Source organism: Schistocerca nitens, chromosome 7 (assembly GCF_023898315.1).
Source record: "Schistocerca nitens isolate TAMUIC-IGC-003100 chromosome 7, iqSchNite1.1, whole genome shotgun sequence".
NCBI lineage: Eukaryota > Metazoa > Arthropoda > Insecta > Orthoptera > Acrididae > Schistocerca > Schistocerca nitens.
In genome coordinates, this window is record NC_064620.1 from 139,240,998 (window position 1) to 139,264,745 (window position 23,748).

The window sequence follows — 23,748 nt, forward strand, 5'->3', positions numbered from 1 at the left end:
GCTACAACATTTTGTGTGCCGGGAATGTGAACAATTGTGAAATTAAATTCCTGTAAATAAAGCTTCCATCTGCTTAATCTGTCGTGAGTGAATTTAGCCGAAAGTAAGAATTGTATCGCTCTGTGATCTGTGTAGACGGTGGTATGTTTGCCATAAAGAAAGTGCCGAAATCTCGTAAAAGCCCATACAACACATAATGTTTCCAGTTCTGTAACAGAATAATTTCGTTCCGCAGGTGACAGAATGCGACTTGCAAATGCGATGTTTTTAATTACTGTTGAGCCATCTTCTTCAATTTCCTGAAAAATATGTACGCCTAAAGCGGTGTTGGAACTGTCGGTGGCAATGGAAAAATTTCTAGTAAGATCTGGGTGCGATAAAAGTGGTGCATTCAACAAAGCATGTTTCAGGTTCATAAATTCAGAATGTGCTTGCTTATCCCAGGACCAAATAGTGTTTTTTTCCAGTCAATTGGCATAATCTAGGTGTGTCTAAAGCAGAGTGATGAATAAATTTACGAAAAAAGTTAATTAAGCCCAAAAAACTGAGTAGTTGTTTCTTCGTCGTAGGAACAGTAATGTCACGTAGAGCTTGAAGCTTTTCCGGATCAGGCGCAATGCCTTCTGCTGAAATTACGTGTCCAAGAAATTTTATAGAAGTTTTACCAAAATTCGATTTACTGAGATTAACTGTGAGTCCTTGGGCATGAAAAGTTTGCAACAGTTGTTCTAGAATCATATTGTGTTCAGACCAGTTAGCTTCTGCGATAAGAATGTCGTCTACGTACGTCGTGATAATGTCTTTCATGCAAACGTGTGTCGGATGGCGTCAAAATTAATAACATTTTCGTGAACAAGATTCTGCGTGTCAAAATTATGGCTTACGTTACTGGAATATGCAACCTGTACTGTATCTGGTCAAATTCTATCTGACGTGTTATTATTTTCTGGAGGATGTTGTGGCATTTCTACTATTTGAACTGTTCTATTACTTCTTCCAGACGTATTACGTTCTGGATGATACCTACTGTCGGGTTCATTCACGAGAATATGTTGTTGCTGATCATTTTGTTGCTGGTAAGACCAACTGTTATTATACGTACGCTGATAATTGTGCTCATTGTTTTTACGTCTGTCGTGATAGTCATTCCTATACGGTGCATTGTGATAGGAATTAAAATACTGTGTTTTCTCTACGTAGTTGCTTCTTTGCTGCCGTGCGTTACTATTTGTTGTACCAGGGACTATACGTGCACGCGGCGAAACATTAAAGCCTGGTTGACCTTGTGCATTACATTGTTGGTTACGTATGCTAACCGGTTGACTTTCATGCTGTTGCGGTGGTAAACTTCTATTGTTACCAAAATGTGGTTCCTGTTGCTGAAAATTTTGACGATATTGATAATTAAAAAATTTTCTCTGATATTAAAGTTCTGGTGGTTGTCGTTCCTGCAGCATCTGATGAAAAATTGTCACTTTCGGTAAAAACTTGTCTTATTGGGTTTTCATTAGTCATTCTTAATACTAGATAGAGCGATAGTTGAAGAGCTGTTTTAATAGATATAAAGGATAGTAGAAGAGAAGGCAGCAGTGCAGAAAACTAAAGATGAAACAGCACTACTACAGCTCGGGGCCCTATGCACGCTACGGCACATATTCATTAAAGCGTAATGAATCCCCTGAGGTCTATTACGTGCTGCAAATAAATTTTAGCTTTTGTGTTATAGGCAATGGCGGTAAAAATTCAGAAATAAATTGCTGTATCCAATCTAGTGGGAGAATCTGTGTCCCGTCATTTTTAAACACTTTAAATTTTCTCACTGATAGAAAATGTTTGTAATCGAAATTATCGTCTCTATATGATGGAACATGTTCATGATTGTATGAGAATCTATTAAACTGTGGTTGTCCGGAATCTAAGTCCCGTGCTCTCTGTAGATTACCCAAATTATACGCGCTGCGTGAGTCTGACAATTGTTCGCAAAGTGGCGTCTGCTGTGATGTGTTATTAACTGAAATATTTTTCATCTCTGTTACTTCTTGCTGTAAACTTGACAATTTTCTACGCAATGTGTTATTAGATAAATCTATCTCATTGATTGTCTGTTGAAGATTTTGAAATTCAGGTGTTTGATTAAATGAAACCGGTGAGGTATCGTCTGATTTATTGTCATTAGTACTTTCGATAACATCAATACGACTGGCCAATTCATCATATTTTTCAGTCAGTATTTTTGCCTGGTCATCGTTTTTACTGTCAGAAACATTAATCTGTTTTTGTAATTTACGTGTGGTTTCGTTCAATTTTTTAACGTCAGCTTTCACGACATCGGAATCCTGTGTTAGTTCTAATTGTTCGAATCTGTCTGTCACTATCTGAATATCAGCTGTGTGTGTATCTGTTTTTGATTTAAGATCAGAAATTTCCTCACGTAATTCTTTGTTCAACTGTTTGATGGTATTAATTTCATCGGACACTGTAGCATTATTGTTGTCTACGTATGTTTTTGCCTTTGAAAACATTTTACGTTTATCTTCTTGTCTCTGTGCAGTGATTGTTTCCATTACTTGACGTTTTACTTTATTTTGATCCTGAATAAATTTGCGGAAACGCGTATCACTGTTTTGTATGTGGTGATTAAAACGCTCGTCAATCTGAGTGTTCTGTTGGTCGAATTTCGCGTCAATCTTTTCATCCATTGTGCGCGATAGTTCTGCTGTCATTGCTTTAAACTCGTCGCGTAATTGTGTAGCCTTTTCAGAGCATTGTTTAGCGACTCCGCTAATTTCGTCTCTAAGTGTTTCTGTTGTAGCTGTTTGCATTTCCCTTAATTCTTGCGCAACAGATCTAATTTCTTCGCTACTTTTTCTCGAACAAGCCACAATTTCCTCGCGTAACTGTTCCTTAGTATCATGACATTGTGCCGCAACGGCTCTAATCTGTTCACTAAGCTGTCTGGAATTGTTGTCTAATTTTTCATTTAACTGTCTGGAATTGTTGTCTAATTTTTCATTAAGGTGTTTGTTCTGTTCACTAAGTTGTTTGAAATCTTCTTTAAATTGTTTGTTATCTTCATTAAGGTTGTCTAATTTTTTACTAAGGTTGTCTTGTTTTTCACTCTGTTGTTTGAAATCTTCCCTAAATTGTAGCAACATTGCCATAATTGGATCCGAGCCAAAATTAGCATTTCTATTATCTGTGCTGTTTGATGGTGTATCTGCAATTATCACGTTTTGTGTACCATTTGGATATTCTGTGACTCACAAAAAGGTCTGCTTATCGAATGTCCACTGTGCGTCGCTATTTCGGAATTAAATGTATCCTTCGTACTTTCAGTACACTGTCCATTTTCATTAGAAAAATTTGTCTGTACGTTACTTGAATTTTTCAAACCAGGTGTGTTAAGCTGGGCAGCGCTCATTACAATAGGGCGCCCCGCGTCATCGATTGTCGTCAAATCAACAGAGGACATAACCGAGTTCGTTTGTTCATCATTAAGACAAAAATCATCATTAGTGGTTGGAACGCACTGATTGTCAGTGAACGCAGGATTGTCATCATTACACTGCGTGTCACAAGTACTATCCGTAAAGTTGTTTAAGTCGGTAATTTCATTCATTATACCTCGCGATACACTATTCACAGTCTTTCGCGGCATTTTTACAATAGTCACAATTATTCACAAAAGAAATAAGCACAATGCAAAAGCAACACACAAATACAACAAAGCAACGAATTGCCGATGACCTGAGGAAAGAAAGTCACAAAATTAGTAAAAGCGTTGCGCCAAATGCTAATTATATTAAGTAAATAAGAGCAAATATCTGACTACTTCTCAGAATATTCTCAACGAAATACGATCCTGGTCTGGATGTCGCCAAGTGTAACCTCCCCAGAGAATTTCGAAAGACAATATTTAAATGTTAATGGGAATAGAACCAAGTGTAATCTTCCCGCAAAAATGAAAGAAACTATTTTAAATGTGAATGGACATCGTGCTAAGTGTAACCTCCCCGGAATTATTTTTAAATAATATGAATTGAATGAAAATGCAAATAGGAGCCAAATGTCATCTTCCCACAGTAACAAAACTCAATGATAACAAAAATATGCAAAAATGCTAAGTCCCCACAAAATTAACGTTATGATCAACCTGATAAATTTTATAAGGTCATCTGCGCTGACCTTTGGCCCTGTGCAAATCTGATAAATTGATTCTGGCAGGAAAAGCATAGGAAGTATTGTTTCAATTGTAATGATTATTTTCTTAAAAAATTGCTTTCAGAACAAAATTATTATTGGGGCGATTCTTGAACAAATTAATTCCTGTTAAGATACATTACATTATCAGATGAGCGCAATGCTGCTTCATTACCTTATTTAAAAATACACCTCGTCCTGAACCTTGACCAGAGCCCCATGTCGACGCCCGCCGACTCCTCACACACAACTGCGACTGTCTCTCGCGCGCTACTACATGCTCTCGCGACTCGCTACGTACAACAACAGAACTGTCTCGCAACTGCACTCTCGCGCTACAGCTCTCGAACTGCACTGCAACTGCTTCGCAACTGCACTGAACTCTCGCGCGATCAAGCGCAGACTAGCAACGATAAATAACTCTCTGGTCAGAGATTCTGTCATGCCTCGCCATCGCTGCTACTGAATACGTATGTGTTTCACTCCTCATTAGTTATGTGATCTACCCATCTAATATTCAGCATTCTTCTGTAGCACCACATTTCGAAAGCTTCTATTCTCTTCTTGTCCAAACTATTTATCGTCCATGTTTCACTTCCATACATGGCTACAGTCCATACAAATACATACAGAAACGACTTCCTGACACTTAAATCTATACTCGATGTTAACAAATTTCTCTTCTTCAGAAACGCTTTCCTTGCCATTGCCAGTCTACATTTTATATCCTCTCTACTTCGACCATCGTCAGTTATTTTGCTCCCCAAATAGCAAAACTCCTTTACTACTTTGTCTCATTTCCTAATCTAATTCCCTCAGCATCATCCGACTTAATTCGACTACATTCCATTATCCTCGTTTTGCTTTTGTTGATGTTCATCTTATATCCTCCTTTCAAGACACTGTCCATTCCGTTCAACTGCTCTTCCAAGTCCTTTGCTGTCTCTGACAGAATTACAATGTCATCGGCGAACCTCAACGTTTTTATTTCTTCTCCATGGATTTTAATACTTACTCCGAATTTTTCTTTTTGTTCCTTTACTGCTTGCTCAATATACAGATTGAGTAACATCGGGGAGAGGCTACAACCCTGTCTCACTCCCTTCCCAACCACTGCTTCCCTCTCCGGCCCTCGCCTCTTTATAACTGCCATCTGCTTTCTGCACAAATTGTAAATAGCCTTTCGCTCCCTATATTTTACCCCTGCCACCATTAGAATTTGAAAGAGAGTATTCCAGTCTACATTGTCAAAAGCTTTCTCTAAGTCTACAAATGCTAGAAACGTAGGTTTGCCTTTCCTTAATCTAGCTTCTAAGATAAGTCGTAGGGTCAGTATTGCCTCACGTGTTCCAACATTACTACGGAATCCAAACTGATCTTCCCCGAGGTCGGCTTCTACCAGTTTTTCCATTCGTCTGTAAAGAATTCGCGTTAGTATTTTGCAGCTGTGACTTATTAAACTGATAGTTCGGTAATTTTCACATCTGTCAACGCCTGCTTTCTTTGGGATTGGAATTATTATATTCTTCTTGAAGTCTGAGGGAATTTCGCCTGTCTCATACATCTTGCTCACCAGATGGTAGAGTTTTGTCAGGACTGCATGTCCCAAGGCTGTCAGTAGTTCTAATGGAATGTTGTCTACTCCCGGGGCCTTGTTTCCACTCAGGTCTTTCAGTGCTCTGTCAAACTCTTCACGCAGTATCTTATCTCCAATTTCGTCTTCATCTACATCCTCTTCCATTTCCATAATATCGTCCTCAAGTACATCGCCCTTGTATAAACCCTCTATATACTCCTTCCACCTTTCTGCTTTCCCTTCTTTGCTTAGAACTGGGTTGCCATCTGAGCTCTTGATATTCATGCAAGTGGTTCTCTCTTCTCCAAAGGCCTCTTTAATTTTCCTGTAGGCAGTATCTACCTTACCCCTCGTGAGATAAGCCTCTACATCCTTACATTTGTCCTCTAGCCATCCCTGCTTAGCCATTTTGCACTTCCTGTCGATCTCATTCTTGAGAAGTTTGTATTACTTTTCGCCTGCTTCACTTATTGCATTTTTGTATTTTCTCCTTTCGTCAATTAAATTCAGTATCTCCTCTGTTACCCTAGGATTTCTACTATCCCTCGTCTTTTTACCTACTTGATCCTCTGCTGCCTTCACTATTTCATTCCTCAAAGCTACCCATTCTTCTTCTACTGTATTTCTTTCCCCCATTCCTGTTAATTGTTCCTTTATGCTCTCCCTGAAACTCTGTACAACCTCTGGTTCTTTCAGTTTATCCAGGTCCCATGCCCTTAATTTCCCACCTTTTTGTAGTTTCTTCAGTTTTAATCTACAGTTCATAACCAATAGATTGTGGTCAGAGTCCATATCTGCCCCTGGATATGTCTTACAATTTAGAACCTGGTTCCTAAATCTCTAATGTAGGTGCAACATTTCCTGACCTCCGAAAAGCATTTGACTCACAATGGGAGGCAACGACGCTGGAATCGGGGATTTACTTCAAACTTTGCGCACCTTTAAAGGGCCATTAAAACGACGTAATGTGAAAGTAGTAAGGTGCACTAGCAATTCCGAAAAAATCACGAAAGAAGTTTTACGCGTCTGTTGTGTAACTGATGTAGCTGTGCGAAGGTAGCGGTCGTAAGACATCATTGTGTTCAACAGTTTGAATTTCCTTCGTAATCACTTATGTCCGGCGATCGGTTTCTGTAAACAGCTTGATACTTATGCGCGTGGGAAGCTATATTATGTTTTGTTAATTTGGTGGAGTGGTTGGCTAGTACATGGTGAGATAAGGAACATAGAGGTAAAAGCAAAAGTTAGGAATCTCGCAGAACTCATCTCGAGGGCAGAACAGCTTAGTAACTCCAAAGGTGAAGTTGTAAAACAGGAAGGTACGTATAATGTATCTCAAGGAAGACTGAAACTTAGAAAATTTGAGAATGGAACATCACAGTTAATATGTTACGAGAGAGCAGATACTGAAGGACCTAAAGTGTCTGAGTACACGAGAGTTGATTGTCCTCCTGGTCCGAATCCAGGACCAGTATTGGCTCAAGCATTGGGAATTAAAGGAACTGTAAGGAAAACTCGAAGGTTTTACCTTGTGGGTAACACAAGAATACACGTTGATGATGTCTTTGGTTTAGGAAAATTTATGGAGATGGAGGTTGTTCTTACCGAAAAACAGCGCATTGAATAAGGTCAAGCGGTGGCTGAAGATATCAGGAGGAAATTAGGAGTTGAAGAAATTGATCTCTTATCTGGGGCATATATGGATATGTTGTTGGGACGTTGATATTCCATATTGTTTTAAGAGGATCAGGAGTTAATTGGAACCCCATGCAAAGTCTGATAGATTAACAAAAGTGGTATGAATGTGGAGAGATTTGTGGCTTACAGGAACACTGATCTCATTGTTGTTTGTTAAGGCCTTAATTGAATCTGTAAGCATGAATCACTGTTGGAAGTTTTGTAAGCAGTGAAGCATTTAATGTGTGAAATAAAGGTAATTTTATGTATAAAAAAAAGCGGTTAGGATTCGCGCGTAGTAAGCCGGTCGTGGACGAGGCGGCGGTTCGAATTCATGTACCGCTTGCAGTACAGTCTCTACTTTTTTCATCACTGGTCACATTATTTAATTTATATGATATTTGAGAAGTAATATAATAAAAAGCCATGTGCATTTTCATAAAGTTGTAGTGACTTTCATATGTTATTTGACTACTTACTATTTGTACTTAAATTTTAAGGACGAGGGACAGGCGTGGAAAGCGCAGTGAAACATCAATAAATAATGATGCGAACGACGTTACTCAGAACCAGTAACACAGTAAGTCACAATGTGCCAGTCCACAAGAGTAATGTACAAGTACTCTTTGAATGTGCTCTCGACATCACACGTGCAAAACATAAATTGAAACTTCACACAAATACACGTGGTTTCTTGTTCAGTAAAGTATCTCTCAAATCTCATAAATTAAATAACATGACCAGTGATGAAAAAAATTAATCAACCCTGAAGTCTGAGTGTGAGTCGAACTGACGCCTCACCCACATTCGTCTTTCGACGCTCAAACGCTAACCACTCCTTTTTTTTATGCCTCGACAGGGACTCGAACCCGGGATCTCCTGCCTACATGGCAGACGCTCAATCCGTTTTTTTTAACTCAATCCTCAAAGCGCAAATCCTACTCCCATTTGTCTCGTTTTATTTCTTTCTATCTGACATGCCTGTCTTAAGTGCATTCTTAATGTTTCTGTTGTAGACTTCTTATATGTAATAAATTCACGTGATGTGCTTTGTCATACGATAAATAAATACCGAAGTAAACTTTTGCGTTAGTCTCGGACCCAATAAAATGTTCCAGTTAAAGCTTTCGTCCTGTTGTTGATTACTATTCTTGCCTAAACCATATCCTCGCAGATTTGTTTTCACCTAAGATGATTTACGAAAATGATCTATCGCTATGACACCTGGACCACTAGAAAACGAAGTACTTGACCACCATGAACTCTAACGTTCTGCCCCTACGCCAGACGTATAAGCCACATAATGAACGCGTAAAACTTCTCTTGCGATTTTCATGGGACTGCCAGAGTAGCGCAGCTTACATCTTGCACAATATGTTGTTTTGATGGCCTACTAAAGGCGTACAAAGTTTGAAGTAAATCCGTGACCCCAATGTCGTGGTCTCCTGTTGTCAGTACCACACCTACACTTAGCATCGAAAGTACCGTCGTATGGAGTACTAAGGGAATTTCATGACTGGATACAGGATTTCTTGGTACGGAGGACTCAACACGTTATCTTCGAACGAAAGTCATCGACAGATGTAGAAACAGCTTTGAGTGTGCCCCAGGGAAGTCTCTAGGAACCCTTGTGGTTCATGTTGTATTTTAATGACCTTGCAGACAATAGTAACCTCGGATTTTTCCCTGGCGATGCAGTTATCTATAATCAAGTTGCACAAATATTCATTCAAAGATTGGCAATTAGCTTGAAACCTACAGGGTGAGAATTATTGAACTATTTGAAAAAAAAACGCAAATTAGTTACAAACAACCGTGTGCACACACTTCATTCAAGATGTAAACGTCACTACAGATATTCGGATTTAGGTTATGACTTGTTCGATATGCCTGCCATCATTGGCGCAGACGAATAGTGTAATTCTGCATGACCCTCTTTCAATGACCTCCTGAATGGCTGTTTTCAGCTCAGAAATGGTTTTGGGCCTATTGCTGCACACCTCGTCTTTAATATATCTCCACAAAAACGAGTCTCATTTGTTCAGATGCGGAGAATATGGCGACCAATCGAGGCCCATGCCAGTGGCCTCTGGGTACCCCACAGTCAGAATGCGGTCCCCAAAGTGCTCCACAAACGCTCTCCTGCTTCGATGGAGTCGAGCTCCGTCTTCCATGAACCACATCTTGTCGAAATCAGGGCCACTTCCAAAACCTTCTCGTACCGTTCGGTAGTCACCGTCTCATCAAAGAATATCGCACCAATTATTGCGTGACTGGACATTGCACACAACTCAGTAACCCGTTGAGGGTGAAGAGGCTTCTCGATCGCGAAATGCGGATTCTCAGGCCCCCCAAATGCGCCGATTTTTCTTATTGACGAATCCATCCAAATGAAAGTGTGCTTCCTCGCTAAACCAAACCATACTAATTCCCATCATGCCCCGCCACCAACCGTGCGGTTTGAACGTCCTAATGCATGCCTTTCAGAGATTATGACGATTTTATTTCATACACTTCAGTAATTGTCACCCTGTAAAATTGTACACTTGACAAACAGAAAAAAATGTGGTATCCTATGACTATTATATTAGTCAGTCACAGCTGCATTCGGTAAACCCACACAAGTACCTAGGTATAAGTATTTTTAGGTATACGAAATGGTACGATAACGCAGGCACAATCTTTGGTAAAGCGGGCACAGATTTCGGTTCATTGGTAGGATCCTAGTGAAATGTGATGAGTCTACAACCGAGACTGCTCACAAAACACTCGTGCGAATCATTTTAGAATATTTATCGAGTGTGTTGGACCCAAACCAGATGGAAATAACATGGGACATTGGGCGTCTATAGAGAAGGGTAGCACGAAAGGTCACAGGTTTCTTTGTCCATGGGAGAGCAAACTGAGGTGGGAAACATTGAAGAAATACGCACACTGACCCTTGAATGCCTACTTAATAAGTTTGAAGAATATCTGATAGCTGATGACTCTAGGAATGTACAGTGGGAAACATTTTTCTCTGTCGTGCACTTCGCAGTAGTTTGCACAGCATGGATGCAGATCCACAATCGTGTAATTAAGTTGAAAATAATCGTTCACCAGACCGTACAACATTGTTGTCAGTCAGCTGTTGATGTAACTGAGTTGCCTGATGTGGTTACTCGTAGCAGAGCCTCTGTGGGTAACATGCATTTACAGCTGGTAGCAACGAAGTGAAATAAAATCTAGCCCTTTGGGTGTGACATCTTAGTTACTACCTCATCTCGGTTCACTGCAAGTTGTTGCGTTGATTGGTTGTTTCGTTATTGCCGTAGATAGTTTCCGCCTGCAGAAAGCGCACGGTACTTTTGACTCAATTTGCGGCTATAACGCTTTTGTCAGTAGGAACTGTCCTCCTTCGCAGATTTAAATACAAGTGGAAGCTGCTTACAATAACAGGGTAATACCAATGCTGGTGATGCGCTGCGCTATGGTAAGACGAGTTGTGTCCAGCAGTGAGCGATACAGCGTAGGCTGTTCGTCCTGGAGAACATGAAAAGCGTAGTGGCATTTAATCCTTACAAAATGTTGTACGTCAATAATTTATTGCAGTATGTAGACCTTAGGACACACAAAACGATGATACATATTCAATGAAGAAAAAAAAAAGATCACTCCAAAACTGAACTGAATGGCCAAAACTGAACTGAGTGGTTCCATATGAAGATGTACCGAGTATGACGCCCAAATTATGCGGGTTATGGAGGGAGTGTAGACACTACATCAGAGCAATCTATTACAGGTACACCGTCCGATGGTTCAGATGGTTCAGATGGCTCTGAGCACTATGGGACTTAACATCTATGGTCATCAGTCCCCTAGAACTTAGAACTACTGAAACCTAACTAACCTAAGGACAGCACACAACACCCAGTCATCACGAGGCAGAGAAAATCCCTGACCCCGCCGGGAATCGAACCCGGGAACCCGGGCGTACACCGTCCGATGAACAGTAGGTGGACAGCCCTATGTAATGCAGTATCGACCACTAGATGTCGTGAGAGGCGGACCCGCCAGTATCAAAGGAGGCGGGGAGTGTTGTGTTATCAGCAGAGGAGCAGCGGCAGCAGAGTGGGTGGCTGAGGAGAGCTCAGGGACATTGATCGTGGACTGGCCTTTGGATGTTCCCGGAGTGACGAATCCATCAGGGTCATTTCAGTCCTTCTAAAGCTGCCCCTGTCAACTGTTGGTGATGTAATTGTGAAGTGGATACGAGAAGGGACAACCACAGTTGTGTTGACGGACAGGGACAGTCCATATTGTGGGATGCGGTTACAAGAGACCCCATGAAGTCAACGGAAGGAATCACTCGCCGGTTCCAAAATGACCAGCAGTCGAGCTAGCACAATGACTGTGTGTAGGGAGTTGAAAAGAATGGCGTACAGTGACCGGGTAGCTCAACGTAAGCCACAAATTTCTGTGGTCATTTCTCAGTGACGCTTGAGGTGCTGTAAAGGCCGATGCCACTGGACAGTGGGTGACCGAAAACAAGTGACCTGCAGTGATGAAGCACGCTGTACCCTGTGGGCAACCTGATGGAAGGGTCTGGATTTGGTGAATGCCTGGAGAATGTTACCTGCCATTTTGTGTAGCGCCAACAGTGATGTGTGGAGGAGGTGGCGTTACCAATATGGTCGTTTTTTTAGGGCTGAACTGAGTGGTTCCATATGAAGACGTACCGAGTATGACGCCCAAATTATGCGGGTTATGGAGGGAGTGTAGACACTACATCAGAGCAATCTATTACAGGTACACCGTCCGATGAACAGTAGGTGGACAGCCCTATGTAATGCAGTATCGACCACTAGATGTCGTGAGAGGCAGACCCGCCAGTATCAAAGGAGGCGGGGAGTGTTGTGTTATCAGCAGAGGAGCAGCGGCAGCAGAGTGGGTGGTGGTAACCACTACTTACGCAAAATGCGTAAGTAGTGGTTAAGGACATGGATCACAAACTTGAAGGAAATGGGTCGCGTCCCCTTACATGTTACTTTGTTGGTTTTCTTTTTTTTTTTTTTTTTATTCAATGTTACCTACGTACTTGAGCTTGTTTTCTCAGGAATGAGTTTCTGAGTTTCTTCGGTTTTGTGACTTCTGTCTGGTTAGAAAACGAAGGATGAAATTGCTGCGAGTGAAACTGGTCCGTGGTCAAGCAGGAAGCTAAGAGAATAGCTTGAACTGCTCCGAGTGAAATATTTAGCTGTTGTTTCTGCAATTTCCAAGGATCCACCCATCGACGGGAAAAGCTAGTTTCAGTTTTACACTCGGCTTACTCGAAATGTGCTGCTGGATACGTTCCCATCATATTGACGTCACTTCCGAGTAAGCTGAGTAGCTTCTCCCACCCAGATAGCCCCATTCTACCCTCGACAGTTGCACAGATGTTAAGCTTATTTCTATGTCGAAATACCGTCTGCAATGTTAGCAAAGAACTTGGCTCTGGTAGACACAGCAAGCTTACCAGATACAGATCCAGAACGTCCACGTCGCTCTGAGAAACGTCCTGAATGCACTCAGTGGTGAGGCGGGACCTGAGGCCAATCACATACCCTGTCACCTCAGTGAACCATTCTGACATAATCAGGAAGCTATTCTGAACGTAGTTCTGTAGCTGGACGCTCTAGGCAGCAAACAGCTGCATATAACCGCTAACAACCTCCCATATCGTTCAGCTGTAAGGGATAACAGCAAACATTCCAGGATTACAATTCGGTTGAACCCATAATGATATCACCCAGCTCGAACTGTCCACATGGATCAGTCGTCTTCATTCTCGAATCACTCGTTCTAATAGTACCTCGGCTCTTTAGTCTGGGTGACCTTCCCCATTCTCTGAATGTGTAATATGTATGCCGACCGCGGTGGCCGAGCGGTTCTTGGCGTTTCAGTCCGGAACCGCGGGACTGCTACGGTCGCAGGTTCGAATCCTGCCTCGGGCATGGATGTGTGTGATGTCCTTAGGTTAGTTAGGTTTAAGTGGTTCTAAGTTCTAGGGGACTGATGACCTCAGATGTTAAGTCCCATAGTGCTCAGAGCCATTTTGTAATATGTATAACAATACAAACGTACCAAGGTTCCAATTTTGTTGAAACCATGGTGATATCACGACTGCCCAAACTGTGGCCTACAGGCCACAGGGATCAATCTTCATTCTCCACTCACTCGTTCTAGTAATATACCCGCTCTTTAGTCTGGGTGAACCTCCCCAAGCTCTGATTGTATAGCGTGTATAACAATACAAGCATACCAAGGTTCTAGTCCTGTTGAACCCAAAGTGATATCACCACTGCTCGAACTGTGGCCTACAGGCGACAGGGAACAGTCGTCTTTAGTCTTCACTCACTCGTTCTAATAGTACCCCAGCTCTATAGTTTGGGTGACCTTCCCCACGCTCTAAATGTCCATTGGTAGTATTCATTTTCCCATGCCTATCTCGCATGTCTTGTGACGTGTGACTTGGTGGTTTCTGTTAACGAAAGTATAATTTTTCTTACCTGTGTCTGGTAGGTATTGAAGAGTTAAGTGTGTGGTGTTTCTAAATTGTTTGCTATGGGAGGAGAGGAAGGGAAATTCTATGAGAAATACTTACAGCATAATCGTTAAAGGTACTTCCACTTTTATTTAATGTAGTTCAGTAACAACCTGCTGAAACTGCTTGTCAGCATTAGCATAAAGTAGGATGGATTTTGCCATTGCGGATACTGGTATGCAGTTCTTGTCTGTTTTGGGACTAACTCAACAAGATAGAAGTATAGCTGCCCATTTTTAATGGTAAGTGGGACAGCAGTGTAACAGTCGCCACAATAGTATTGTGAACAACGAATATATGCGTACGGCTACAGTCATTAAGTAACAGGTAAGGATACATCGAGGACAATTCTTACAGAAGCCTGTAAATCTAACGTTTCAGCATTGCACGACAAGATCCAAGAATCAGATTTGATGTACTGTCTGATACTAAATTTAACGAAGGAGATACACAGAAAACCACAGATAGCTCCTGTCACTAAATGACAGCCGAAGAAGAGTTGTGAAATCAAGGTGCTGTCAATTAAATCCATGCTAGTCTGTTGAAAAAATAACACCACATCTTGCGTCCTATTCTATGGTCAGATGAAGTTGTCTCCCAATTCGTGGACTTCTAGAGCTGAAAACGAGGAATTTACGGAATTTACAAATGAGGAAGTTCAGTTACGTCCGTATGTGAGACTGTGGTTTTATATTCAGTATTGTGTTTTTCTGGATTAATGTAATCTCCTTAATATGATGAATATGAAGAGGTACAAAAAGTTAGAAATATTCTTCTTTACTATTATTGCAACAACTGATTACAAGTAAGATCTGCACTTCCCCACAATGAAGCACCTCTATATTTCGAATAAATATTGCAACATTTTCTTGTCCTTGTTATAGAAAACGATACGGAAGCACTGACTAGGCACCTAAAATTGTCAAGCAAGTAAAGCGGCAATATCTGTAGTTAATTATGCCAGTAATATAAAATTATACATAAGATGTGAGACGATTACATAATAACAATGGGTTAGCTTCTTAGATAACCTCATACATTAGAAAATAAGAAAAGAGCTGCAACTATGCAACACAAGGTGATTTTTCCGAAAAATAAGTAACGATAGCTGTATAATTCAGGATGAAATAGAATCAATTTTATTAAATATATACTAATCCTTGAAATATTCAATAACTAAAAAAATTGGCTTTTTTACATTAGAAAATAGGAGTGTGAAACATCTTACAATGCGCTAATTGGTAACATAACCCTTCCACCAGTCTGTAACTACAATGCACTAACCATTTCTTTTAGAATAACATCTGTCCATGATGAAACACAGCAACAAATAAAGTTTGAGACCAATGAGCCTAGAGAGCTCAGTAATGTTGATTTTGTAATGTGAGTGAACTTACAGATTTTCTATAAAGCGATCCGCAGCTGGCCCATACACCTTGTTGTTGTTGCAGAGAGTGAGAGCCGGGAATGGCACGTTCCAGATGGGGAAGGCAGTGGTCTCTACAGAAGTGATGGTGGGGCTGTGGCGGTACCTCTCCAACGCCAGCTGGCTCAGCACGGCAGCCAGGATGGCACACACTGCACACGCAGCTCCCCACAGCAACCTGCAACACACCTGCCACTGAGGAAGGACATGGTGGGACTCTGGTGATATCTTGGCATGCCAAAAGGCATTTACTGCAGCTAAAGTAGTGTACATTGCACAACAACTCCTCACACCTGCAACAAACCTACCACCTAGATGGGCGAGAAGGTGGTGGTGAGGCTCTCATTGAATCTATGCACACAAGCTGAAGTTGGTCTTCACAGATGTGATGGTAGAGCTGTGATGGTGTCTCTACACACCAACCGACTCAGCACTACACAATGCAACCAGGAAAGCCTACATTGTACATGTAACTCCCCACAGGAGCTTCCAGTATACCTGCCATGGCTTCTCTACATGCCAACCAGTTCTGCACAATGCAACCGGGGTGGCATACATTGTGCATGCGACTCCCCACAGAAGCCTTCAACATACCTGCCACTTGAGTGGGGAGGAGCTGTCTCTACAGACGTGATGGTGGAGCTGTGATGACATCTCTATACCCCAATCGTGTCAGCACTGTGCACTGCAGCTGTGTTGGCGTACAGTGTACATTCAGTCCACCACAGTACCCTAAAATATACCTGCCAACAGCTTGGCAAGGATCTGGTCTCTGTGCATGTGGTGGCAGAGCTGTGAAGGCATCTCTACACACCAAGCAGCTCTGCATGGTGCACTGAAGCCAAGGTGGAATACACTGTGCATGCAGCTCCCCCACAATAACCATAAACATATCTGCCATCTGCATAGGAATGAGTTGGTCTCTATGGATGTGGTGGTGGAGCTGTGACAGCATCTCTACGCACTTGTTTGTTCACCACTGCACACTGCAAACGGAGTTGCACACTTTGTACATGAATGTCATCAACACAGCCTCTTATTGGGACATACAAAGTTCATTTAACGTATGATACTCCATAAACAGTGTCCTTTTGTGTGAATATGTGAGTGTGTATGTGTGTTGTGTCCTCAACACTTCTGCGTACAATTATCTTCAGAAATTATTATCTATGTCCTTTCGTTTACTTAATTCAAGACTTCTTCTTGTTTTAGCCTCTTATCATTTTATCATAGTAATCTTTGCACTACTGTTTTGTTTTAAATGATTGTGGGGATTATATCATCCTTCACTTGTGAAATATGGCCTCCCACACAAAGTTCCTACTGGTATAGTTTGATTTTGGGTCTCTACTCTTTTAGAAAACTTCGACATATCCAACCTCCATTTTGTCAAACCTAAAAAAATATTTACTTTCTGATTATAAATGTAATAATAGCCACTCGGGGTAGCTGCACGGTCTATGGCATCTTGTTACGGTCGGAGGTTCGAGTCCTGCCTCGGGCATGGATGTGTGTATCGTCCTTAGCGTAAGTTAGTTTAAGTTAAGTTAAGTAGTGTGTAAGCTTAGGGACCGATGACCTCAGCAGTTTGATCCCATAAGAACTTAACACAAATTTCCAAAACAAATTTCCATAATAAGATCCTCAGATAAAGCACTTACGCAGGAATAATCCCTGTATCTGTACTAGCGTTAATGTCTAACATTCTGCGTGGTGTCTGTTTGTCCTATATAGTGTCTCCCTACCACTTTCGCGCAACGACGCTCTGAGTGTGTGTTTTTTAGAGAATTGACTAGTTTGAACCTGGGACCTGTTGCTGGTAAGGAGTCGCCAGACCACACATGACATGTAGAATTCAGAAGAGTTCAGTGAGACTAGTGATGATATAACTAAATACTTAATGATTTCAGCGTCAGCTCCACTGCACTCCCTGTAAAAGAATTTTAATACTAACTAAATTTAGTGGAAGGGGTTCAAGGCTTTCCTATTTTTAGTTAGCCGGTAAAATAACGTCGAAAAAGCAGTTAAGTTTACCATTGGAAATTTTATTCTACTCACAAAATATTTGTCTATAAATTGCACTATTGATAAAAGGAAATGTTTTAATACAGGATGATAAAAACCAACTGCGTTCAACAAAAATGTGAACGAATATTCCCTGAGTGGGTTTCCAAGTTCTACAACGGATCGAAGGATGACCTATGCCATATCACATCTATAATCTAGGTTTAAATTAAGTTTCACAAGAGAGAAAACTATCAAAATGGTCTACAGTGACCCTCAATTATCTTTAATTACTTATCTAACTTGTCGTAAATTACAGTGGCTGTTGTGGCTTCTCAATAACTATATAACAGAAAAATCATCGCGTTTCAGATTTTTACTTCAAGTGGCAAATGTGAACACCATGAGCTTTAATTGACGATCGACAGTAGTATTACGCAAAAAAGGGGGTGTAACAGATGAGACTTCTGCAGTTCTGAGTGAAGCTTTATGCGCTGTTATGCGGCATCGCGTGCGTTCATTACCATGTCGGTGTTCGTCAGGGGGCGGCGGGCAGCACAGCTCAGCTCACCTCGCCGTCTCGGAAGCAACTCTCTGCTAACTTCTCCTTACTACAATTTACCAAAGTTGGTTTAAAAAAAACTATCTGGCCGTGTTTTCATCTGACCAATCAGGGTCTCAATGTTAACCTTAAGCTCCGCCTACAAAAATTCTGTCTATCCAATGAGAAACGTTATACTTTTTCGTGGTGGGGCAATGTTTTTAAAGTTTGCAACGTAACAGAGACGCGAAAAAGTCTCACGCTAAAACTTGCAGCTGGGGTGGTCCTAGCGGTTAGCTGGCGACGTGGGTGTCCGTCCCTTATCGTAGGGCCTTCCAGCTTAACTCGGTTCTGCTCTCGGCTTCTGTTCCCGTTTCTCCCCTTGGAACTGCGTCTGTCTCACGGTGGGAAGGTATGACATGCATTTAGGCATTCTTGTGTTAGTCTGTAGTATTCCATTTGCTCACTCGTTACTCGTAATACTTTGGTTAATTTAATGTCACGATTTATTCGGAGCTATGTGACATACTACTGTATTTGCTTAACATGTCAGGGTTTTTCATGGAAGGTGTTGGATTTGCCTGACACCTTACAAATGTACCTGCTTTCCTGAATGATATGTGAAGCATATCAGAACAGACAGTACCATTGTATGTCAACAGTCTTTCTTCAAACAGTCACCTCATCCATTTCATCATCATGTCCTACGCAGGAAGCATTCTATTGGAAGTTCCTGTTTACCCACCCTTTGACACAATCCGCTAACTATCCATACTCTGGTCAAATGACTGCCCCAGTATACCTGGCCAGAGTGAGTATACATTCATGGCTCATCTGGTAGGTGCAGAGTCTATCAGTGCTGTGCAGTCTTGGTGCCAGTCATCAGTGAACTGTGTGGCTAGTCTGCTACAGCCTCATCAAGCGCCGTCATCCGTTGGGTGAAGCTGCTGATCTATTAGCAGTCAGCTAGCCCTGATGGTTCCAGGCTACAAACTGGATGAACTGAGGCAAGGACGCACAGTAAGTATCATCGCATGAGGGTCCTGGTTTCAATTTGAGTCGTCTCCATGTTCCTGCCAGTCGCCTCGAGCTGCATGTAGTGTATGCCAGCCCAGTTGTCAAAGCTTCGCTGCGCTGCACAGCTGACACCAGACTTGCATCAGCAATTGCACCATCAGTACCAGCTGCTGTTATCTGGCACAGCATTCTGCTGTTACTAGCAAACATGATTGGCACCTGGTCCACAGTCATCGATCTCCAGTGTGGAAGCATTCAGTAACAAAAAAGGTCGCTCTTGAGTAAGTATTCTTGACCCTGCACTCACCGTGGTATTGGATAACTCATCCGACAACTTTCCAAGTAAGCTGCTCTGGGGCCAGATGTGGTTCTTCGACAAAGCTTTAGCGTAAAATTATGTGCTACATATCCGCACTACAATGTAAGGATTTGGGGACATAACTTGTAATTCTAGTTTATGTGAGGAAGTGCAGAAAGTTTCAAGCGTTATGTGCCATAGTTTGCTACCTACTCACCTCTCTGACAGGAATGGAGCGTTCAGATGTCGTACGCCATGTAGTGAGGACAGATCGCAGTAGAGACGGGCGTGGCATGCAATGACTCTTCCTGTGAGCAGGGTAAAGCGCAGTAAATATAGGCCATTTTTTAACCTTGAAAAGGAAAAGAAAAAAACTGTCATATAGCTAGCAGATCTCGCAGCCATCTAATGTAATTTACAATCCCAGCTAATTTTGCACATATTCATCACACATTGTTATGCAAAACAACCTACAATGGAGGAATTATCGGAATGGCACAGAAATCTATAGATGTGATATACATGTACAGACTAGCAAATGATTAAAATTTAATAAAAATTGGCTGATTTATTCAAGAGAAAGAGCTTCACAAATTGGATGTCCTCCTGAGGGATATCTTGTCAAATTCTGTCCAATTGGCGAGTCAGATTTTCAAAACGCCAAGCTGGTTGGAGGGCTCTGCCCATAGTGCTCCAAGCGTTCTCAGTTGGGGAGAGATGCGACGATCTTGTTCGCCAAGGCAGGGTTTGGCAAACACGAAGACAAGAAGTAGAAACTCTCACCATGTGCGGGTGGGAATTATCTTGTTAAACTGTAAGCCCAGGAAGTCTTGCCACAAAGAGCAACAAAAGGGAGCGTAGAATAGCGTCGATCTACCGCTGTGATATAAGAGTGACGTGGATGACAACAAAAGTGCCCTTGCTATGAAATGAAGTGGCACCCCAGCCCATCACTGCTGGTTGTCGCTCCATACGGGGAGCGACAATTAGGTTGGTATCCCACCACCGTCTAGGGCGACTCCAGACACGCTCCAGACATGGGAGCTCATTTCGAAGCTGAACTCATCACTAAAGACCATTCTACTCTAGTCAATGAGATTCCAGATCGAATGTGACCGACACCACTGCAAACGGGCTTGTTGGTGTATGGAGGTCGCTGAGCCGTGAACTCAGCCCCATTTCTGTCAGCCGCCTACTAATGGTCCTTGTGGCCACTAAAACGCCAGTTGCACGTCGGATCGATGGTAATGATGAATCCGGTGGTCTGAGTACCTTTCACACGATTGTTCGGTCTTCTCGTTCTGTCATCTCTCTAGGTCGACTGCATCCTTCTTGACGCTGAGCTTGGCCACGGATCACTCATTCCTGCCAACATCGTGGCATCGCTCCTGTTCAAATGTTGAGTGATTCGCCGATTACTCCAACCAGCTTCTTTCAGCCTAACTACACATCCTTTCCAAATTCTGACATGTCTGTATATTGATCATGTTCCTGTCTGCGGGGCACACTTCCTGTCCAACGGAGTATACGAAATGATACTTGCAAAACCTTTATGCCGTGGTATCGACATGTTCCCTGTTTACTATCCTTACCAGCCGCGTGGTGAAATTGCGCTGTAGCGTCACATATTCATCCACCGGCCGCCAAAGTTTACAGATTTGCATTTTCTCTTGATACCTGTATGAATATCAATTTGTGACAAATTACCACGAGTCCTTCGTGGTGCGTCTTTTTTTTTTTCGAGTGTGTTTATTTGTTTTGACTATATTTTTTTACCACTTCATTTGCCAACATTAGAGTATCATACACATGTGCAAGCCTTTTTAGCTATTCACTACAGTGACAGATACAAGTGTATCACAGATTACACTGATACGTTCTGCAGATTGTCAGTTGAACTGGCACCGCTTGAGCCATGTTGGTCTCTTTACCTCGTTTGCTAATCGCAAACATAAAGAGGAGTCGTTTCATCCAACGTGAGGGACAACCTTCAACTAGTTGTACTCTGAGACGTGGCTAGCGGTTGTAACGCAATCTCCAACATGCTGGATATTTTCCCTACATACTCGTAGACCCATACATATTCTGCAATCTTTCACACCGATTGCTGAGAGTTCAGTTTGGGGTACAGTCGTTCTGTGATGGTGAGTTATATAAGAGGTGCGTTTTCTCGGCCAATTTCGGTTACAAATGCGTAATTTGTTGTGGAATATGGCGGCATGTTGCCGCTTCAGCACCTATACTTTCATGAAGTTCCGAGAGGTTGTGGCACTATACGTAGCCTTCAAAATGGCGTCTGTAATGGAGGAGTGTGGCGAGCAGAGAGGTGTCACTGAGTTTCCTTTGGTGGAAAACCAGATGTGCGCAGATATTCATAGGTGCTTCTAGAACGTGTACAGTGAACTTGGCAGTGAACAAAATCACAGTGAGTCGATGGGGAAGCGGCGTCTGTCATCATCGCAATAAAGCAGCGCAAACCTGTTCGATCTCCCTCGTGCCGGCCGCCCTCACACAGCTGTGACTCCTGCAATATTGGGATGTGCGGATACTCTCATTCGAGGTGGTACTTCTCCTTCTCCTTCTTCTCCTACTTCTTCTTCTCCATGAGAATGCCTCACACAAGTCTGCACTACCGAGAGGAGCTCACAGAACTTCAATGGACTGTTCTTGCTGATCCACCCTGCACTTCGGATCTCGCACCTTCCGACTTCCATCTGTTTGACCCAAAGATGAATGCACTCCGCAGGAAGCAATACCTGAATCAGGGGAGGCTTATTGATGCAGCAAGGCGTTGGCTCCGACGTGAGCAATAGAGTAGTACCATGTGGGCATGCGTTCCCTTACAGTAAAGTGGGATAAGACCGTCGCATTGAACGGAGATTACGTTGATAAGTAAGATTCAGTAGCCAGAAGAGTGAGGAATGACATGCTGTGTTGTAATCCTGAATGAAACCAACCTGCTTTCAGAGAAAAAATTGTTGAATTATTTCTTGAATGCCCCTCGTACAATGAGAGTAATGGTGTTGACAGTAACAAATAGTCTCGAAAGCTGATAGGCCTGTACACTCTGATAGTCTCTGAATGTCAGTAGTGTTTAATAGGGTTCTGCTTCGACAGTGTAGTCTTCCGCAGTAATGTTGCCGACCTCAACAGATGCATTGCATCTGGCGGCAAAGCTCTGAGAGCGGCTGCATAGAAAGACGCGCCAGCCAGAGTAGCGAGCAGTGACGTCATGTCAGCTGCGCATCCTCTGTTAGCGTGTGTGCGTGGCACTCTCTAGCGGACAACAGCGAGCGACGGAAGAGCGGACTCACCAGGCGCGGCGGGAGATTTAAAAGTGCCGCCTCTCTCTCCCCCTCCCTCCCTCTCTCTCTCTCTCTCTCACACACACACACACACACACTCTCTCTCTCTCTCTCTCTCTCTGTCTCTCGCACATAGCTGTGAGCGGTCCACGGCGTACGTGAGCGGTCGACGAAGATGCCGTCGACACCGCAGGGACGAATATGAATACTGGCCTAGTGATTAGAGACAAAAAGGAAACCGAGAACAAAGTAAAAGGTTATTGTTAAGTACCAGTATCACTGCTTAAAACATTTATTGATTATTTTGACAGCTGTTTCGGAAGATTTCCATTTTCAAGTTCGTCTACGTTGTCCTGACGTATATATAACATCTGGTGTGACTATTTCTGGTGACTGTTCCCGTTATACACTGAAGAGCCAAAGAAACTGGCACATCTGCCTAAAATCGTGAAGGGCCTCCGCGAGCACCCAGAAGGGCCTGAAAACGACGTGCCATGGGCTCGACTAATCTCTGAAATAGTGCTGGAGACAACTGACACCATGAATCCTGCAGGGCTGTCCATAAATCCGTAAGAGTACGAGGGGTGGAGATCTCTTCTGAACAGCACTTTGCAAGGCATCCCAGATATGTTCAATAATGTTCATGTGTGAGGAGTTTGGTGGCCAGCGGAAGTGTTTAAACTCAAAACAGCGTTCCTGGAGCCACTCTCTACCAATTCTGGACGTGCGGGATGTCGCAGTCTCCCGCTGGAATTGCCCAAGTCCGTCGGAGTGCACAATTCACATGAATGGATGCAGGTGATCAGACAGGATGCTTAAGTACATGTCACCTGTCAGAGTCGTATCTAGACGTATCAAGGGTCCCATATCACTCCAACTGCACATTCCCCTCACCATTACAGAGCCTCCACCAGCTTGAACAGTCCCCTGCTGACATGCTGGGTCCATGGATTCATGAGGTTGTCTCCATACCCGTACACGTCCATCTGCTCGAAACAATTTGAAACGAGACTCGTCCGACCCGGCAACATGTTTCCAGTCATCAGAAGTCCAGTGTCGGTAATGACGGACCTAGACGCGCAGTCATCAAGTGTACACGAGTGGGCCTTCGGCGCCGAAAGCCCATATCAATGATGTTT

General features: G+C 42.6%; 1 protein-coding gene across 1 annotated transcript in view; it reads right to left on the reverse strand.

Moving 5' to 3' along the window:
• The window catches only part of LOC126195504 (pickpocket protein 28-like), a 119,228-nt gene extending 102,829 nt beyond the window's left edge, over positions 1-16,399 (reverse strand). The window contains exons 1-2 of the mRNA XM_049934132.1: positions 16,188-16,399; positions 15,416-15,622 (exon numbers count right to left, since the gene is read on the reverse strand). Coding sequence (XP_049790089.1) covers positions 15,416-15,622; positions 16,188-16,399 — 419 coding nt within the window. The remainder of the gene's footprint in view (positions 1-15,415; positions 15,623-16,187) is intronic.
• Between the last annotated feature and the right edge of the window lie 7,349 nt (positions 16,400-23,748).